General features: G+C 41.1%; 1 protein-coding gene across 2 annotated transcripts in view; it reads left to right on the top strand.

Annotated features, from left to right (window-relative positions):
- LOC123518588 (E3 ubiquitin-protein ligase MIB1-like) overlaps positions 1-20,817 on the top strand; it is a 434,884-nt gene continuing 414,067 nt past the window's right edge. Inside the window, exons 1-12 of one of the 2 annotated variants that reach the window (XM_045279477.1) lie at positions 1-209; positions 797-938; positions 1,488-1,659; positions 2,163-2,397; positions 2,683-2,802; positions 4,055-4,209; positions 4,766-4,940; positions 5,113-5,257; positions 9,032-9,132; positions 9,302-9,442; positions 9,799-9,996; positions 10,321-10,472. In XM_045279477.1, coding sequence (XP_045135412.1) covers positions 108-209; positions 797-938; positions 1,488-1,659; positions 2,163-2,397; positions 2,683-2,802; positions 4,055-4,209; positions 4,766-4,940; positions 5,113-5,257; positions 9,032-9,132; positions 9,302-9,442; positions 9,799-9,996; positions 10,321-10,472 — 1,838 coding nt within the window. In that variant the 5' untranslated portion in view covers positions 1-107. Of the gene's footprint in view, positions 210-796; positions 939-1,487; positions 1,660-2,162; positions 2,398-2,682; positions 2,809-4,054; positions 4,210-4,765; positions 4,941-5,112; positions 5,258-9,031; positions 9,133-9,301; positions 9,443-9,798; positions 9,997-10,320; positions 10,473-20,817 lie in introns of both variants that reach the window. The other variant, XM_045279476.1, reaches the window with a different exon arrangement.

Raw genomic sequence — 20,817 nt, 5'->3', positions numbered from 1 at the left:
AACGCGGATGAATGTAAACACAGTGTGGAGGTGAAGGTGTGCCTGTGAGTGTGTGTGGAGCGTGTTCCTGAGCCAGCTGCACCTCCTTCTGCCCTGTGTGCCTGGCCATGGAGGCTGCGGGGGCCAGTGCGGGAAGAAATACTAGATACATGATGGAGGGTGTTGGCGCCAGAGTGATCAGAGGCCCGGACTGGAAGTGGGGGAAGCAGGTGTGTGGCCTGACTGTGTGTGTGTTTGTGTCCTGCTGACCTAGCGGCACGACAGCCCATCCCCTCACTCCTCTGGCGGGTGGCATAGCATGTTATTTAAGCACACATAACCCTTTAGGAATCTCCATTTGTTCCATGTTAATTTGTGGAGGTGTTAGTCAAATTTACCGCCCCCTCAGTACTGTAATTCCCGACTTGTTATACCTGCTGCAGATTTATAGATATGCTGTCAAGTACATTAATTCCACTCCCCTTACCTATTGCGAAGTGTAGCAGATATACCCTTAGTGTACAGAAGTGTTTGACCAAGAGAGGTCATCCCACCATCGTCAAGTGTTTAATATCTACATATCATTTAGATAAACACTGCATGTTGATGAAGCACAGATGGCTACAAAGCAGTATAGTTTGATGACTACTGGACCAGTGACCAGGCCAAAGTGACTAGTGTGGGAGTGAAGTGACAAAAAATCATGTGTAACTACTTTTCTTGATTGGCCCAACATCCAGTTGTAGTTTTCAGTGTCATGCATGCTGTGCTGTACCATTTCTCAGTTCCTCTGTGTCTCAGTGCATTGGTGTTGCAGGATGGCGGCGAGGGCCACGTTGGCACTGTGCGCAATTTTGAGTCCCCTGAAGAAGTAGTGGTGGTGTGGGACAATGGCACTGCTGCTAACTACCGCTGTGCAGGCGCCTATGACCTGCGGGTGCTGGACTCAGCCCCTACAGGTGAGTGTGTGTGTTGACTTTTTTTTTTCATTTCATTCAAGCAAGTCAAAGAAATTGTTTATGAAATACTTGTGTAGCTCAAGCCGGCAGGTACACCAGTCTGTTGGAAGTAATGACAGGTTAGGGTGTGGCAGGAGGGACAGAGTTATGTTGTACCTTGTGTCTGATATTGCAGTTAGATATCAAATGTCAATATTTCTTGATGTCTTTGTGCTAGTTGACTTTATATGTTGATGTTTCATAGTTTTTTAAGAAGAAATATGCATAGGGACAATCTATGTCAGGTTTTTGAGCCAGAGGATTAATTTGAATGGATAGATAAAGATAGGTATGGAATTTGATGCTGAAAAATAGAAAGGACAAATCAAAGAAAGATATTGAATATTGTTGCTTCACCTAGTAATTCCTCGATGTGTGGAAGGTAAAGGTCAGTGATGGGACATAATGCTTCTCAAGTCTTTCAGTGTTAAGTTCACATGTCATAGTCTTCCTATAGTAATAAGTGCCAAGTAAGAACATTCTGATGTTATAATTATGTGGTGCCATCAGGAGTGAAGCATGAGGGCACCATGTGTGACACCTGTCGGCAGCAGCCTATCTTTGGCATCCGGTGGAAGTGTGCCGAGTGCAGCAACTATGACCTGTGCTCGGTGTGCTACCACAGCGACAAGCACAATCCCCGCCACCGCTTTTACCGCATCACCACCATTGGCTGTGAGAGGTGAGTGTGTGTAGTGCTGTGTGCTGCGGTGACAATTGTGTACTACTCTCAGTGTTTCTTAGTGTTATGTGAGAATCAGAATATTTTATTATTGTGGTTGTTTTGTTCTTATATAATTCCTGTTTCAACTCCATATAAATTATCATATTATTGTGATTCTTATATTTTTACAGATGTGTTTATTTTTTGATGTAAAGATACATTATGCCTTCTTGCTTCACTGCTTAATGAACATTTTCTTTTTTTTTTTAGTTTTAGTGTTTAATCCTAATATTTTTGCTATGTACATGTGGTAACATTCAAGTTGTTGCTATTCTGATCAGTGAGTTTAAACTAAGGTATATATTGCGATTAGAAAAATGGGATATATCGTGGAACCCTTTATCCTTTCATCTATTTTTAGAACTAGTATGCTCATATAATGTTCACCAACTCATCAATCACTCCTCCTTGATAGCCTGATTCATCTTAGCCACCAAATAAACCAACACATCCACTTGCAGAGTACTTTTGGAGCCACGACGGAAGAGCAAGAAGATTGGTATTCGGGGCATCTTTCCCGGGGCGAGGGTGGTGCGGGGCGTAGACTGGCAGTGGGAGGACCAGGATGGGGGCAACGGGCGACGGGGTAAGGTGTCTGAGATCCAAGACTGGTCCGCTGCCTCGCCCCGCTCTGCAGCCTATGTGATATGGGACAATGGAGCCAAGAACCTGTACAGAGTGGGCTTTGAGGGCATGGTGAGTGGTGGCAAGTGGGTGCTGGGGAGTGATGAAAACCAGGTGTGGTGTTGTGTTGGGTGAGGATGTGTTAGAGGAAGCTAATGGTGTGGTGTTACTGTGTGTTGTGTGTATGTATGTTGGGTAAGGTGTAAGAGTGCATAATTTTATCCATAACTTTTCCTTATGACAAAACATTAACAAGCAGTAGTTGTGATGAGAAGAGGAATATTATTGTGTTTATTATGCAAGCTGATATTTAAAAGTGATAAAAAGAATTACCAATTGATATTTTTCTGTGCTAAGGCTGATCTGAAAGTGGTGAATGATGCCAAGGGAGGGACAGTGTACAGAGACCACCTACCCATGCTGGGGGAGCAGAACCCGGGACGCTCTGGGCCTCACGGACTTGCCATTGGAGACCAAGTAAGTGTAAGAATTGTTCCGTGTTTGCTGTTCCCTTTTTTTAATTACCCTCAGTCCTGCTGCCCACATGCATGCCCTTGCCTGCATGAGGTTAATATCTGGGCATTGCAGTTGATGTGATTAAAAGTTTGCTCAGTGACTTCTTACTGTACCTTGAAATTTAATGGAATGAGTATTTGTATTCTAGGATGCCAGTATTTTTATGTACAGTACATGTGTCCCCCTATTAATGGATTGCTAGTCAGGGTTTTTGCATCTTACTGTACTTTGAAGTGTAATGGAATGAGTGATGTTTGTATTTTCTTGTATATCTTTAATGGATTAGTAGTCAGAGTTTGTCTCTACTTTGGTTTGGAGGAATGTTCTGAGGAAGAAAGGAATGGCTGTTAAGTTGTAGCAGTTCTGTTTGGATGAAGAGATAGTGCTGAAAATATACAAGCTTTCAGTTAAGTATCTCCTGAAGTGCATGAAGTCTGACCAAATGATTGTGTTAAGAATGTTGATGAATGTGCTGTTTGCTAGATTTGTCTTTCTGATCCTTACATTCTTGACAGACAACTTCCTTTCCTGTGTTTTGATGGCTCATGAGAGTGATGATGATGATGTTGGGGAGCAAAGAAGTAGAATGAACCTTTTAGTAATACCAGACCTTGCTTGTCAGTCATATCTGCATCCACTAATCCCATCCAGATAATTGTGTGTTTGGTAGGATTATGAAGTATTGGGATCCTTGTATTATCTTAGCATGTAATGTGGTAATTGCTAATGTGTGTTTCTATATTTTTGTCATCTTTCCTTGTCTAACTGTTATTGTTTTTCTTGTAAGTATATTTCCCAGGAGAGTGTGGATGAAGCAGACAAAGGGTAATCAAAGGTATTGTGTGCTTACAATATTGTAATGTGTATAAACTTTTGATATTCATTGTAACCATTTCCATCAGTGGCCTTGGAGAGGGAGCGGAAATTAAGGTACCCTACATAATATTTCACGTGAGAAAGTATGAATTCTTTTGAGAGTTATCGTTAAAAGTTTGCTGTGTCCCTATGTGAGTTTGAGTCAGCCAGATAAAGTGATGGTTTCTCATGTTTCTCATGTAAAAGTAGTGGACAGACTGGACAGGAGAGTTTTGAAGATGTTTGAAGCCAGTCATCCTATTAATGCATACCTTACCATTGTACACAGATCATCAACATGAGTGAGGTGGGAATGGGACCTATATTGTGTGTATAACCTTGACTGTCTCTCCCTCAGGTGAATGTGGACCTGGAGCTTGAGATTGTCCAGTCACTGCAGCACGGCCATGGGGGCTGGACAGACGGCATGTTTGAGTGTCTGGGCACCACGGGCACTGTGGTGGGCATTGACGAGGACCATGACATTGTGGTGGCATATCCCTCCGGCAACAGGTGTGTTGATATATACTTTTTATATTTGTATTCTGCTTTTGTTGGTTTATTAATGTGCAATCTTACAGGAAGTTTTTGTATTGCAAAAAATTTCTGAATTTTTGTACAGGTAAGGAAGGACATGTGTTAAGAAAAGTTTAGAATATCAAGTTGAAAATTTTAACTGGAATATGGGATATATCACTGACTTAAGGAGGAACCATTATGCACATGAATATGTTCTTTTGATCTGTTAGTAGCAGTGCATGATCCTTTATCAATCTCTCAAAACTTAGACTAGAAAAATACTTTTGATTGATATAAATGTCTTATATTAGTATTCTCCTTCAGATATGGATGGTCTGGTAATCTGTAATCTTGTAGAAATCTTTTAATCTTGATTTTTTTTTAATTGCCAAAATTATAAATTTTTATTGTACAGGTGCCAAATAATTTCATTCAAAGTGTTAATATGATACTGATAACACAGTGTACATGAAGATGTAAATACAAAATTAGAATAAAAAGGCTGGACATGACAGGCTTGCCTTCCAACACTGACCTTGTCTGTCACCAGGTGGACGTTCAACCCTGCGGTGCTGACCAAGGTAGGCGGCGGCATGATGGTGAGCAATGAGGCCAGCACCAGCCAGCAGTTCAGTGTGGGGGACTTAGTGCAGATCTGTGCTGACCTGGAGCGAATCAAGATCCTGCAGCGTGGCCACGGGGAGTGGGCTGAGGCCATGGTGCCGGTGAGCAGTCCCTGTGTTTGAATGTTTTATTGTGTTGCTTGTCTGGTATAATGATAACATGTGTAATGCAAATAGTGGACATTACAGCACACACACACAGCAGAAAACAGCAGTATCAGTGAAGCTCAGACAAAGGAGTTTATATAAAGCAGTGTCCCTTCTTCTCTGCCAGACGTTAGGGAAGATTGGCCGTGTGCAGCAGATCTACCACGACAACGATCTAAAGGTGGAAGTGTGTGGCACCTCATGGACCTACAACCCCGCTGCTGTCACCAAGGTGTCCTCCGATGGGTCTGTGCCAGGGGCGGCAAGTGGGGGTGAGTGTGGCCAGCAGGGTGGAGAGATTTGAGTTGTATTTTAAATGACTGTGAGAGTTCCAACTGTATATTTTTTTTTTTTTTTTTTTTTTTTTACACATTACAAGGGCACTGGCCAAGGGAAAACAAAGTGTTGGAAAAAAAAAAATCCCGCTGGTTGCCAGGCCCTGTTAAGAGGAAAGTAGAAAGAGAAAAAACAAAAAAATCTAAAAGGAGGGTCCAGTTAATGTAAGAGGTGTCTTGACACTCCTCTTTTGAAAGAGTTTAAGTCATAGGCAGGTAGAAATACAGACACAGGTAGAGAGTTCCAGAGTTTACCAGTGTAGGGAATGAAGGAGTGAAGATACTGGTTAACTCTTGCATTAGGAAGATGGACAGAATAGGGATGAGAAGAAGTAGAGAGTCTTGTGCAGCGAGGCCGCAGGAGGGGAAGGCATGCAGTTAGCAAGTTCAGAAGAGCAGACAGCATGAAAACAGCGGTAGAAGACAGATAAAGATGCAACATTGCGGCGGTGACTTAAAGAATCAAGACAGTCAGTTAGAGGAGAAGAGTTGATAAGACGAAAAGCTTTAGATTCCACCTTGTTTAGTAAAGCTGTGTGTGGATCCCCCAGACATGAGAGCCATACTCCATACACGGGCGGATAAGGCCCTTGTACAGAGCAAGCAGCTGGGAGGAGAGAAAAATGGACGAAGACGCCATAGGACACCTAACTTCTTGGAAGCTGATTTAGCAAGAGTAGAGATGTGAAATTTCCAGTTTAGATTTTTAGTGAAGGATAGACCGAGTGTGTTTAATGTAGAGGAGAGGGAAGTTGAGTGTTATTGAAGAAGAGAGGATAGTTGTCTGGAAGGTTATGTCGAGTAGATAGTTGTAGAAATTGAGTTTTTGAGGCATTGAACAAAACCAGGTTTTCTCTGCCCCAATCAGAAACAAGTGAAAGATCAGAAGTTAGGCGTCCTATAGCATCTCGCCTTGAGTCATTTAATTGTTGTTGGGTTGGGCGTCTGTTGAACGCTGTTGAATAATGCAAGGTGGTATCATCAGCATAGGAGTGGATAGGGCATTGAGTCAGATTTAGGAGATCATTGATGAATAATAGAAAGAGAGTGGGTGATAGGACAGAACCCTGTGGAACACCACTGTTGATAGTTTTAGGGAAGAACAGTGACCGTCTACTACAGCAGCAATAGAACGATCGGAAAGGAAACTGGAGATGAAGGTACAGAGAGAAGGATAGAATCCGTAGGAGGGTAGTTTAGAAATTAAAGATTTGTGCCAGACTCTATCGAAGGCTTTCGATATGTCAAGGCCGACAGCAAAGGTTTCACCGAAGTCCCTAAAGAGGATGACCAAGATTCAGTTAGGAAAGTAAGAAGATCACCAGTAGATCTGCCTTTACGGAAACCATACTGGCAATCAGAGAGAAGGTTGTGAGCTGATAGATGCCTCATTATCTTCCTATTAAGGATAGACTCAAAGGCTTTAGAAAGGCAGGAAATCAAAGCTATAGGGCGGTAGTTAGAAGGATTGGAGTGGTCACCTTTTTAGGGACAGGTTGAATGTGAGCAAACTTCCAGCAAGAAGGATAAATAGAAGTAGAGACACAGATGAAAGAGTTTGACCAGGCAGTGAGCGAGTTCGGAAGCACAGTTTTGAGAACAACAGGAGGGACTCCATCCGGACCGTAAGCCTTCCGAGAATCAAGGCCAGAGAGGGCCAGGAAAACGTCTTTATAAAGAATTTTAATTTTAGGGATGAAGTAGTCAGAGGGTGGAGGAGTAGGAGGAATATGCCCAGAATCATCCAAAGTTGAGTTGGTAGCAAAGGTTTGAGCGAAGAGTTCAGCTTTAGAAAAGAAGAGACAGCTGTAGAGCCATCTGGATGAAGTAAAGGAGGGAAAGACGAAGAAGTAAAGTTGTTAGAGATATTATTGGCTAGATGCCAGAAATCTCGAGAGGAGTTAGAATTGGAAAGACTTTGACATTTTCTATTGATGAAAGAGTTTTTAGTAAGTTGGAGAATAGATTTGGCATGATTACGGGCAGAAATATATAGGGCATGAGTTTCAGCAGTTGGATGGCTACGGAACCGTTTGTGAGCCGCCTCTCTATCATTGACAGCACGAGAACAAGCAGAGTTAAACCAAGGCTTTTTAGCTTTAGGGTTAGAGAAAGTATGAGGAATGTATAGCTCCATGCCAGAGATAATCACCTCTGTTATGCGCTCGGCACAAAGAGAAGGATCTCTGACATGAAAACAATAATCATCCCAAGGAAATCAGAATAGTACTGCCTTAGTTCCTCCCACTTAGCAGAGTTAAAATGCCAGAAGCACCTCCGCTTAGGCGGGTCCTGAGGCTGCACTGGAGTGATAGAACAGGTAACGGAAATTAGATTGTGGTCGGAGGAGCCCAACGGAGAGGAAAGTTTAACAGAGTAAGCAGAAGGGTTGGAGGTTAGGAAAAGATCAAGAATGTTGGGCGTGTCTCCAAGGCGGTCAGGAATACGGGTAGGGAACTGCACTAGCTGCTCTAGGTCATGAAGGATAGCAAAGTTGAAGGTTTGTTCACCAGGTTGGTCAGTGAAAGAAGATGAAAGCCAAAGCTGGTGGTGAACATTGAAATCCCTAAAATGGAGATCTCAGCAAAAGGAAAGTGAGATAAGATGTGCTCCACCTTGGAAGTCAAATAGTCAAAGAATTTTACATAGTCAGAGGAATTAGGTGAGAGGTATACAGCACAGATGAATTTAGTTAGAGAGTGACATTGAAGTCTTAGCCAGATGGTAGAAAATTCTGAAGATTCAAGATTGTGGGCACGAGAGCAAGTGGTGTCGTTACGCACGTATGCGCAACATCCAGCTTTGGATTGAAAATGAGGATAGAGCAAGTAGGAGGGAACAGAAAAGGGGCTGCTGTCAGTAGTCACAGACAACTGTGTTTCAGTTAGGAAGAGAAGATGAGGTTTAGTAGAGGAGAGGTGGTGTTCCACAGATTGAAAATTAGAACGAAGGCCACGAATGTTGCAGAAATTGATAGTGAAAGTATTAGATGAAGTGTCAAGACACCCAAGGTCGACAGCAGAGGGCAGTCCGACCTGGGGACATTTATGGTCCCCTCCCAGAGGGGACTCTGAGGCAGGGCGTGGTGAAGCCATTATTAAATTTTGATTTGAAGAGAGTGTAAAAGTGTAAGGTGTTGTAGTGTAGTGTAGGAAGTAGTAGAAGTTGTCTTTAGAGGGCAGGCTGCAGCTGCTCAATTGTATAAATGAGACCACAAAGGGAACCGGGAAGAGAGGACACGGGGAATCACTCAGTCTGCAGCACTGCCTACATCCCCGTAAGTACCTCTCCTGGAGTATTCCACCGGGCGGCAGGTGACTACTGCCTACTCCTGTTACCTGTACTTTTCTTTTATCACTTGTGTCTTTAGTCATAAAAGATTCTCTACATTCTCTCACCTGTTCTGTCTCTCCCAGTTGTAAAAGGTAACCAGTACTTTCAGTATTTCTGATATATACACGAGGAAGGCTTCAAAAGAGTTCCACCCATAAGTTGTTACCCCTATTGTTTTATCATCTGTATATTTTCAGCTCCACAAGGCCTACTTTAGTATCCCTATTATGTCATCTTCTTAATGCAAGAGAGAGATAACATAACCAATATTTCCAGTTCATTCATCACTTTTACTCAAAACCTCCTGTGTGCTTCCTATATAAAGAAAGAACATTTTTAGACTTTTGTTGCTTACATTGCTCTTTTTTTACCCAACAGAGAGATTAAGTGCATTATTGAAGAAGATATTTGAAGCTCATGTTTCTGGGGACCTGACGGAGGAACTGGTGAAGGCCGCTGCTACAGGGGATGCTCAGAAGGTGGGTTAACTCCAAGTGGAGTTCTCTTGGAGCATAGTGAAGGTGACAAGGCTTAGCCTGAAGAGGCATGGAACTGTGTGGAGAGCTTGGTGTCACTGATTCAAATAACAGTAGCAGGAGGAGTAAGAGAAGAACCTCATATCTTTACTTTGCACATTTGTGTCCCCAGGTTGATGAACTTCTGAAGAAGGGAGATGTGGATGTGAATGGAGTGTTTGCTGGCCACACGGCACTGCAGGCAGCCAGTCAGAATGGCCACCTGGAGGTGATCCACATCCTGCTCCGCAACAATGCTCATGTGGAGAAGGAGGTGAGGAGAGTTTGTGTGGTTTTGATGAGATTTTCTTTTGAAGCAATTTTTTGTGTTTTATATAGTTTGCTGTTCTATATGTCTATTTCATTATCTGTGCTGTAAATTAATGAAGGTGGTCCATGCACAGACATCTTTTATCAGTCAAATTTTTTTAATAGTGACAAATTGCTACTATTTGGAACTGATCCTTAGATATGAACAGACACTGGCTTGCAGCTTCCATCAAACCTTGACATACAAACTGACAGTAGTAAGAGTTATTGCCTGTCTATTGGCTTTTGATTGCTGTTTTACTGTACTAGTACAGTTTTTCCTTACACTTACTTCCCTGGTGTGTATTTGCGTCTTTCCAGGACAAGGATGGCGACCGTGCCATTCACCACGCAGCGTATGGTGATGAGCCCGCCGTGGTGCAGCTGCTGGCAGAGGATGGTGCTGATCTCAATGCCCGCAGCAAGAGGCGCCAAACACCTCTCCACGTGGCAGTGAACAAGGGCCATGTGGGTGTGGTGAAGACCCTGCTGGAACTGGGTGGCCACCCAAGTCTCCAGGTGAGGGCCTCATCAATTTTATTTCGCATTGACAGGGGAAACTTTTTTTGGGTGTTTCCTACAGCTGAAGGATTTTGTGCTCCAGAGTTGTCTTTTTTTTTTTTTTTGTAGGGTGCTGGGAGCTCTGTTTCACATGTTCACTTGGGTGTTAGCTTTAGTTTCCCTTTGTAGTGGTGAATTTGAGTTTTTGGAAATATTGCCAGGTTACTGGTGGATGAAGAATGAACTTGCAGGAATTTTGATAAAGACTTAAGGAGAAGAGTCCATAGTGATATATTCTTGGTGAGGAACAGTTCTCAGAGATATATGTTTCCTTCTGTGCAGGATCATGAGGGGGACACTCCCCTTCATGATGCTGTGTCAAAGAAGCGTGACGACATCCTCACTCTACTCCTGGACCACGCAGCGGACATCACCCTCACCAACAACAATGGATTCAACTCCCTTCACCATGCAGCTCTCCGCGGCAATCCAAGGTAAGGCAAAGAATAGTTTAGGGCTGTTTCTGGTTAAGGGGGGTGTCTGGTTTAAAGACCGAAAAAATATGAAAAATAATGTTTTTTGTGGAAAAAAAATATATGGTAGGTATATGCGTAAGCTATTATTTCTCAAAGTTTTATGGTGAAATGCACACTGGTTTCCATTTAAATGTCATTTAAAGGTCCCGTACTCAACTACGTGTGTTTGTTTCCATCAGCAGAATCTTTTTTTTTTTTCTCGTAAACTATGAAAAAAAAAGACAAAAATCTTTACTTTTTTTGGTGGACATGATACGGCAACACTGAAAGCGAGTGTGTGTGTATGGGTGGCATCAACCAAGGCACCAGTGAGACTCAGTAGGGGAAAGCTATCAGAGAGAGAGGTTGTTGCTGTGTCTCTCACTACCCGCCCTTCACTCTGCTAAACAGAACGTAATTTAGTTACTGCATCCTGCTTTTCACCTACTGCCAACCATGGGATGGGTGTCTAAGAGGAATAAGCAGAGTAAGGATGTCTGGAATATGATTATGGAAGTGCAAAGTAAAAAAGAGCATGTTGAACCTGACACCTCAGATGCTCCAGTACACATCCTCGTGTCACCCACCACCACCACCCTCACCACTGCCACACCACAGCCCACCACATCTCATGCAAAACAAAGAAAAGGAAATGAAGAAGAAAGGGCCTCATTACTCACAATTAGTGAAGCTCTTCTACAAAATATTGAGAAAGGAAATGAAGATGTGAATAGTGACAACGAGCTTGTCATGCTGATGAAAAGGAGGCTGAAAAATCTTCTTTCCTCTCGTTGTTCATGCCCAGATCCTGCCTTTGACTACAGTTTGGAGCCTGATGTATACGAGAACACCATAACTATGCACTGCACAACATGCAACTTCAAGAACACATCACAACCAGAAAAAGTGTGAGCTGGACGTTGGAAGAAAAGCCTCTTCAGGACCAACATATCATTGACAGAAGGGGACTAGGAGCCTGATGTGCTTAGAAATACATCTGATTGTATTATGAGATTGTAGATGATAAAAAAGAACATATAGTAAACCTGAATAAACTTCCTAGTGATCGATTGATCGATCGATAAACTTTATCGGCTCGTACCTCAAAACATAAGTTATTCCCCTTCTAAAATCTATTTTGAAGCCAATTTTAGCTTGATTTCAATGAAACAAAAGCTAAAAAGGAGAAGAATACTTCTTCTTTCAATTCACGTTGCTATTTTTTCATATATGTGACCTGTAATTTTGTATTAATATTTTTTGGTTAAAAAAAGTAAAAAAGATCCAGATTTTGAAAAGATTCTTAAAACAAAAACAAAAGATGAAATAAAAAATCTAAAGACGTAAATACATTTTGTATTATAACGTGTCTTTGCCACAGGAAAATGAAGGTTATGGAGCAAAAAATAACGCCAGAATAACACTCGTAAGTTTTAGTTACAATTATAATTCCATGGCGGGTTTGGGAACTAGAATGGGGATGAATGTCTGATATTGATGTACATGTTCCCATTACTTCACACCTAAAAATCAGAGTGTTTCATGCATATTTACTGGAGTGGGAGGAGAATGAAAGGATAAGAGTGTGTTGGAAGGAAATGTAAGGACAAGATTAATGGAGACTCTCATCACCCTAAGCTGTTTTCTTTGTAGAGTTCATAATAACAGTCATTAGATGTGGATAGATGTGAAGATCAAAGCATTATGAAACTAGTACATGATTGATGTGTCTGGGAACATTGCATTTTCTCTTTTTTGCTTCCTCTCACAGGATGATTAAATAGATAAAAATAAATATAAATAAAAGAAAAAAGAAAAAAAACAAAAGATATCAAGAAAAGGAAGATCAACTTACTTCCAGTGACAACCCAGTATTCCTCCCTTGAAGTAGATTGTAGATTTTTCTTCACTAATTGTTTGCTGCATAAACTGAAATGCTGTAATAGGAACCTTCACTTCCTGCACATACAGTAACATTCACTAAAGCAATTTTTCCTATTTACATCTTTTATTTTCTCATTTTCCATCCAAGTTGATTCATGCACACCGAAATATTTAAAAAAACTTCACTTACTTCACATATAGTAACAGTAACATTCACTCACAATTTATATTTTCCTATGTATATATTTTTCCATTACCCATCCCAAGTTAATTTATGGAAATGGCCAATTGTTTGCTGCATGAATTCCAGTATTAGAAAGCTGCACCAGTGTTGATTGCTGTGCTGTTGCCTTCCCGTACTGCTGCCATGCCAAAGCTGTCTGTCTCGTAAATCTTGTGCTAATAGGTTTTGCTCCCTGGTTGACCTCCCATCCTCTCTCTCTCTCTCTCTCTCTCTCTCTCTCTCTCTCTTTCTCTCAGCACCATGTTAATTCTCCAGCCAAATTGTTGCTAATTATACAATCACCACAGATTAGCTCATACTTCATTGATCGTGATGAGGTTGCAGTGAGTGATGGTGTTTATATAGTGCATTATGAAAGACAGGGGGAAAGGGGGTCAGACAGCCTCTCACCCATCCCCTTCCTCTTTCCTCCTTCTCTCCTCTCCTCTCCTTTTCTTCTCTTCTCTTCTCTATCCTTTACTCTACTTTCCTCTTCTATCATCTCCTCTCCTCTTCCCTTTCCTTCTCCTTCTCCTTCTCCTTCTCCTTCTTCTCCTTCTTCTTCTCCTTTTCCTTCTCCTTCTGTCCTGTCCCCTACCCTCCCCTCCTCCTCCTCCTCCTCCTCCTCCTCCTCCTCCTCCTCCTCCTCCTCCTCCTCCTCCTCCTCCCCAGCCTTGCTCCAGTATAATAAGTGAAGAAGATTACATGTGTGGGATAAATAAATGTGTTGGCTGGTGTGTGTGTGTGTGTGTGTGTGTGTGTGTGTGTGTGTGTGTGTGTGTGTGTGTGTGTGTGTGTGTGTGTGTGTCAGGGAAGGGGAAGGATAGACTTGTGTGTTCTTTTATTTCTTGATGTCTGTATGTGTTCTTGTTCTCTTTTTTTTTTTTTTTTTTTTTTTTTAAATGTGTTGTTAATTTATTTTTCCTCTGGTTTGATATAGCTTAGTGTGTGTGGTGGTTGTGTTGCCTTGGGTGGATGTTATTTATTTATTTTTTTTCATATTCATTCTGCTTAATATTTGGTGATTTCATACACCTTCAGAAACTTTGATGGGGAATAAAACAGTGAAGACTATGGCTATTCATCTTCCGACCTCCATAGACCCTTCCTAATGTCAATAAAATGGTCTAATCGTACACAAATCTTAAGGTGAAAATGTGTCCAGGTACTAAAGTCTTAACTACAGGGGAGAAGAAAGTGTGGTGGAGGAGGAGGAGGAGAACAGCGGTGAATAATGTTAACCACGATAAAGAAAAGAAAAAAAAAGAATGAGAAAGAGAGTAGGAATGGAGACTAGAATCGTTTATGAGAGAGAGAGAGAGAGAGAGAGAGAGAGAGAGAGAGAGGCTGGCTGGCTGGCTGTTTGGCTGGATAGCTGACTGACTGAGTGACTGACAGACTGACTTTCTCTCTCCATTCTATTTATCGAGATGCGTGTAGAAGAGAAAAAAAGAAAAGAAAAAGAAAAAAAAAAGATAAAAGAGAGGAGAGAGAATAGAGAAGTTAGGGAAGAGTATTGTGGAGTAGATTTTTTCACCGTTTTTTTTTATTTCAATTGATTTGATTTTTTTTTTACTTGCGGTGGTGGTGGTGGTGTTTGTTTTGTTTGTTTGTTTGTTTGTTGGCTTTTATCGGTGTTGTTATTTGTGTTCGGGTGTTGTTGCTGTTGTTTTGGAAGAATAACTGCGAAAAACTACTACTACTACTACTACTACTACTACTACTACTACTACTACTACTACTACTACTACTACTACTACTATCGGCAGCAATAGAACAACAACAACAAATAATAATAATAATAACAACAACAGCTATAGGTACGAAGGAAGCCAAGGAAGGAATGGAAACTCCTTAACACACACACACACACACACACACACACACACACACACATATCATCTCCCTGTTTACCACCATTCACATAACACTCTAGCTAGCCTCCCATAATCCTCCTTCTCCTCCTCCTCCTTTCCCTTACACATCTCATTTCCTTTCTTCTGCACATTCTCAGCTTATTATATTTCCTTCCTTGCATCAGCTTCCTTCCTCCTCCTCCTCCTCCTCCTCCTCCTCCTCCTCCAGATAATCTCACAGCCTCCCTCTTCTTCTCAGACTCAAGTAATGACTGGGTTTGTCGATTAAAGAACGTAGCGAATTTTCAAACTTTTGTAGTCTGCAGAGAGAGAGAGAGAGAGAGAGAGAGAGAGAGAGACAGAGAGAGGCTTTTTTTTTGTTTAGTTTTTGTTCTTAGGAGGAGGAGGAGGAGGAGGAGGAGGAGGAGGAGGAGGAGGAGGTATTAGGACTGCAAGATCTGTGTAGGAGAAAGGGTAAATCTTTGAAGAGAGGGAAGATGGCGTGAGTTTCGGGAAGAAGGAGGAGGAGGAGGAGGAGGAGGAGGAAAGGGAAAGATAATTGTGCTAGGTAGGAAGTTTAAGGGAGATTAGGTTTTGCGTTAAGACTGAATTACGGCGCGTCTTGGCCTGGCTATCGTCCTCGTCGGCGTTGTCTTTATCATTGTCATGCCTCGGGGGAAGAAAACGGGTGTGTTGCCGCGGCGATATCCACAGAAAACGGAAAAACACTGCAGACGTGACGGGGGAACTAAAGAAGAAGAAAAAAAAAAAAAGGCGCTGGGAGGAGTGCACTTGAGAGAGAGAGAGAGAGAGAGAGAGAGAGAGAATAGGGAGGTGAAGGCCACGAGGAAGAGGAAGAAGAGGAGGAGCAGGAGAAGCAGAAGGAGGAGGAGGAGGAGGAGGGTTTAAGATCAAGGGAGGGAAGGAGAGAAAAAATAGCTAATAACGGAGGGGGAATGGAGGAAAAGAGGAGAATCGTTCGAGCCGGTGGAGACCATTCGGGAGTAATTAGGAGGAAGACGGCCGCTTATTTTTGGCCATTTAGATCACTAATTATATCATTAATTAGCCCGAGATCTTCATTATCTTGGCAATGATGACAGTAATATGTTGCCTGTCCCTCCCTGGTACACACACACACACACACACACACACACACACACACACACACACACACACACACACACACACACACACACACACACACACACACACACTGTTTTGGTCATCTCTTTTTTGCTCATCAATTTTTTTTATTTATATTTTTGATTACAGTTTTTTATTGTTTTAGTTTAGTTTCCTGTATCGTTGTTGTTGTTGTTGTTGTTGTTGTTGTTGTTGTTGTTGTTTATTGTTTTCTCTCGTAGTTCTCATTTCAAGTAAGTCTGCGGTGAATAGTGGTCACGTTTCAATAAGTCTGTGGTAAATAAGTGCCGCGTTTCAGTCTCTGTGTTTGTTGGGAGATGATACGAGTAGTACTTTATATTATGTTTCCCTGTCATAGATGAAGGGGTTGTGTTGTGTGCCTTATCATTAGTATTATTTTTTTTTCTTCCTCTTCTTCTTCTTTCTTCTTCTTCTTCTTCTTTTTCTTCTTCTTCTTCTTCTTCTTCTTCTTCTTCTTCTTCTTCTTCTTCTTCTTCTTCTTCTTTTCTTTTCTTCTTTTTTTTTTTTTTTTCTTTTCTTCTTATTATTATTACTAGAGTTATGTGGTCTTCATATGGATCTGCCTTATTCATCACTGCACGGGAGGAGGAGGAGGAGGAGGAGAAGGAGGAGGAGGAGGAGGAGGAGGAGGAGGAGGAGGAAGATTGTTGAGGTACGAAAAATTGACTTGATAAGAACGTGTGTGTAAAACGAACCTTCCCTACACACACACACACACACACACACACACACACACACACACACACACACACACACACACACACACACACACACACACACACACACACACGTAGTCAATCAGTATGCGACATCCATTCCCTCCACTTCTCTCTCTCTCTCTCTCTCTCTCTCTCTCTCTCTCTCTCTCTCTCTCTCTCTCTCTCTCATTTCTAGTAACCATACATTTATTTTCTATATGTCTAAGTATGTGTGTGTGTATGTATGTATGTATGTATGTATGTATGTATGTATTTAACTTTTATATTTATTCATTCTCTCTCGTGTTTGAATATTGTACATAATCATAACTTTGTTCCATTTATTATTATTATTATTATTATTATTATTATTATTATTATTACTGATGCTCATTATTTGTTATCGTTGTTGTTGTTGTTATTGTTATTGTTGTTGTTGTTGTTGTTGTTGTTGTACTGTTATATTTTGGGTTTGTTAGTGTCTTGTTTTCTTTTGTTTTGATTTTTTCTTGTATTTTTTTTTCTTAATTTTTCTTTTTCTTAACGTGCCGGAAATACGAAGCCAATTAGAGGAATCAGTGGGTCGAAAGAGAGAGAGAGAGAGAGAGAGAGAGAGAGAGAGAGAGAGAGAGAGAGAGGTAAAAGAAGATGCCTAATTATTCTGTGTCGCCTTTTAGTTTTTTTTTCTTCTTTCGTTATTTAAAGTTAAAAGGAAAAAGAAAATGGAATGCTGTTTAGATTTACAACCACTTTGCTGGAAATGGTTTTTTAATGTTTAACTACTACTACTACTACTACTACTACTACTACTACTACTACTACTACTACTACTACTACTACTGCTACTACTACTACTTCTACTTCTACTTCTACTACTACTACTACTACTACTACTACTACTACTACTACGTCTACTACTTCTACTACTACTTCTACTACTACTACTACTACTACTACTACTACTACTACTACTACTACTACTACTACTACTACTACTACTACTACCACTACTTGCAAGAGGTTCTCCCTTAATAGTTTATTGATTGAAGCTTAAAAATTCTTACCTGGAAGCAAAGTTGACTCTTGATCTAATTAACTTGACAGGTAATCATCATTATTATCGTGGCTAATGAACACACACACACACACACACACACACACACACACACACACACACACACACACACACACACACACACACACACACACACACACACACACACACACACACACACTTACGCAGTTCTTTATGACGTAAGATATGTGAATGCAACAATAACTAACGTGTCCATTATCCGCGGTAAAACATAGCGAGGTAATTATGCTAATGCCAACTGATGGAGGCTGTATCCATTAATGACACGCTGCCTATGTGTTATTTGCCGTATCCTGCACCTTAACTATTAGTGTGTGTGTGTGTGTGTGTGTGTGTCCTTAGAAATCGTAATGAGATATTGGCTTTGTAATGTGACAAGGACAGCGGTGGTAATATGAGATGATGACTGACAGTGATAATGGTTGTTGCTGTGGTGGTGGTGGTGGTGGTGAATGTGTGTTTAGGGGAGGTAAGGAGTGTTTTATTGTGTTTTTGGTGTATTTAAATTACCTTTTATAATATTTTAGGCAGGAGAAATAGTGGTGGTGTTGGTGTTGGTGTTGGTGTTGGTTGTGATGGTGGTTGTGGCGGTGGTGTGAGTGTAGGAAGCATCAGGTTCATGTAGCGATGCGTGGTGACAGCAGTAATGACATTAATGATAATAATATTAATACTGCCTGCTGCATCACACTATCAGGGCAGGCATCCAGCTCACACATATATGAATAGGCTCGCTGTCTGTCGGTCTGTCTGTTGCTTTGCATATGTTAATACGGAGACTGACTTTCATCATTTATTTATTATTTTACACAAGATCGGCTGTCTCTTACGGTAACGAAAAAAATGAAGTAATGAAATAAAAGTGCCACTCATGTGTTAGTCTCGTAAGCGAAAGCCGAATGCATTATCACTAGGATTTCTTGAAACCTCCCTCATGAAAGAGTTGAAGTTATAGAAGCGTAACAAAAAAAGGAAGTAGTAAATAATAAAAGACTCAATAAGGTGAAAGCCAAATGGATTGTAAAAATGTAGAGTATAAGTGTCTTGAAACCTCCCTCATGAAAGAGTTGAAGTCATAGGCACGGAGGAAGTGCAGAAAGAAGTGTGGTGTTGCGGAGCTTACCAGAGTGTGTACGTGGAGGGAAAAGAATATTGCAGAATTAGAAAAAGAAGATTGTCAGTGTATGTCAGGTATGGAGGTTTAGAAGGTAAGGTATATTTATCGATTGGAGGATGAAAAATTGTAGAGGTTTAGAAGATCAGGTAAATTTATGGATTAGGGAAAGAAAAGAAAAAGTTAGTGTATATTAAATGTGGAGGTTCAGAAAATCAGGTAAATTGATCGATTAGGGGATGAAGAAAATGTCAGTGTATGTTAATTATGAAGGTTTAGAAGATCAGGTAAATTTTTCGATTGGGAAATGAAGAGAAAAAGCAAGTGTCTATTAATTGTGGAGGTTCAGAAAATCAGGTATGTTTATTGATTTGGGGAATGAAGAAAAATATTAGTAAATGTTAATTGTGAAGATTTAAAAGATCAGGTAAATTTATGAATGGAGGGGATGAGAGGTGGGAATAGGAAGGCATGTTAAGCTCAGACCTATCCTTCCTAACCTAACCATCTATTACCTTGTTTTGCTCAGTTTTACATTGTTTTTTTTTTTCTTTTGCCTCTTTCCTTTATTTATTCATATGCCTTATTTATTTACATATTCATTTATTTATTATTTGTTTGAATCTCGTTCGTATTTCCGTGTGTTTATTTATTTGTTTATTCAAGTATTCATGTAACTCATCTCTGTTTATTTTGTCCGTTCCTGAATGGGATGCTCCGGCTCTCTCTCTCTCTCTCTCTCTCTCTCTCTCTCTCTCTCTCTCTCTCTCTCTCTCTCTCTCTCTCTCTCTCTCTCTCAGCACATAAACACACACATATACACCTAATCTCGCTTTCCTTCCTTTTCTTTGGGTGTCGGATTGTTTAAAAGCCGTGAAAGATAGAGGTATGGGGTGGATGGGTGGGTGGGGAGAGAGCTTCCGCCTTGTTATCTCCACACGGTCCAGTACACACCACAGTTTATATGGAGATAGTTTGCAGTGAAGTTAACTGGCATGTTACATAGTCCTCCACACACACACACACACACACACACACACACACACACACACACACACACACACACACACACACACACACACACACACACACACACACTCTCTCTCTCTCTCTCTCTCTCTCTCTCTCTCTCTCTCTCTCTCTCTCTCTCTCTCTCTTCAAAACCCACATAAATGATAAACTGGGTTCTCAGAGTGTGTTTCTTTACAGTATCATAAAAAGTCTTGTTAATCTGTCTCTGGACCCACAAAACAACAAACAACCTTAAGAATTCGTGTCCCTTGAACTAAAACTCTTGAAATGTAGCGGAGATGGGGCGTAGATCCAGAGTATAGTCCATTAACAGACGTCATTATGCTACTCTTTCAGTGGGTGTATGACAGAAAGGGTATATGTGTAAGTATATTGTTATTTATTAGGTAATTTAAAAGAGGAAGGGCGATAGAGAAGAATGATGACGACGTGAAGGTTTTGGTGAGGGAGAAGAAGATGAGGGAAACAAGAGGAGGAATTAATGAGTGTGAATAGGATAGGAGAAAAAAAATATATGAGGGAAGGATTTGATAAGTAAGAAAGGGGCAGGATTTAGTGAGGGGAAGGTATGGTAAGGGAGAGGAAAGATTTAGCAAGGTGTGATTAGGATTGGAGGAAGGATTACACTGAGGATAAGTAAGAAAGGGGCATGATCCAGTGAAGGGAAGTGGTGAGGAAGGGGAAGGACTTAGCAAGGTGTTAATAGGAGGAAGGATACTAAGGAAATGTGTCGGTGAATAAGAGATAGAGTGCAAAAATAGTGAGGGGAAGATGGAGATACTAGAAGAGGAAGGGAAGAACGTTTTAGTGAGAGGAAAGTGTGGACAGGAGAGGAGGAAAGAGGAAAGAAGGTAAAGAATCTTGATGAGGGAATAGAAAGTGTGAATTTCCTTTGGTGGTACATCCTGTTCTGGTTTTTGTGTGTGTTCTTGTTATTGTTCGTGTTATTTTTTTTTACTAGGGTATATGTGTGTGTGTGTGTGTGTGTGTGTGTGTGTGTGTGTGTGTCGTTGTTCTACGCTCTTGTTCTCTTTTATTCCCTCTATTCTTTCTCCTGTTTCTTCTCTGCACTTTGTTTCTCCTCTCGTTTCTTATAATCCAGTTCTCCTTTCATCTATTATTTTCTCCTTCACTTTTCTCTCCTCCTCCTCCTCCTCCTCCTCCTCCTCCTCCTCCTCCTCCTCCTCCTCCTCAGCACTTACCTCACCCTCATGTTTTATATTTCTTTCTTTTTTCTTACTTTTTTTTTTTTTA

Source organism: Portunus trituberculatus, chromosome 44 (assembly GCF_017591435.1).
Source record: "Portunus trituberculatus isolate SZX2019 chromosome 44, ASM1759143v1, whole genome shotgun sequence".
NCBI classification, from domain to species: Eukaryota; Metazoa; Arthropoda; class Malacostraca; order Decapoda; family Portunidae; genus Portunus; species Portunus trituberculatus.
The sequence above is the reverse complement of the archived record's forward strand: the minus strand, read 5'-3'. Positions and strand labels throughout refer to the sequence as shown.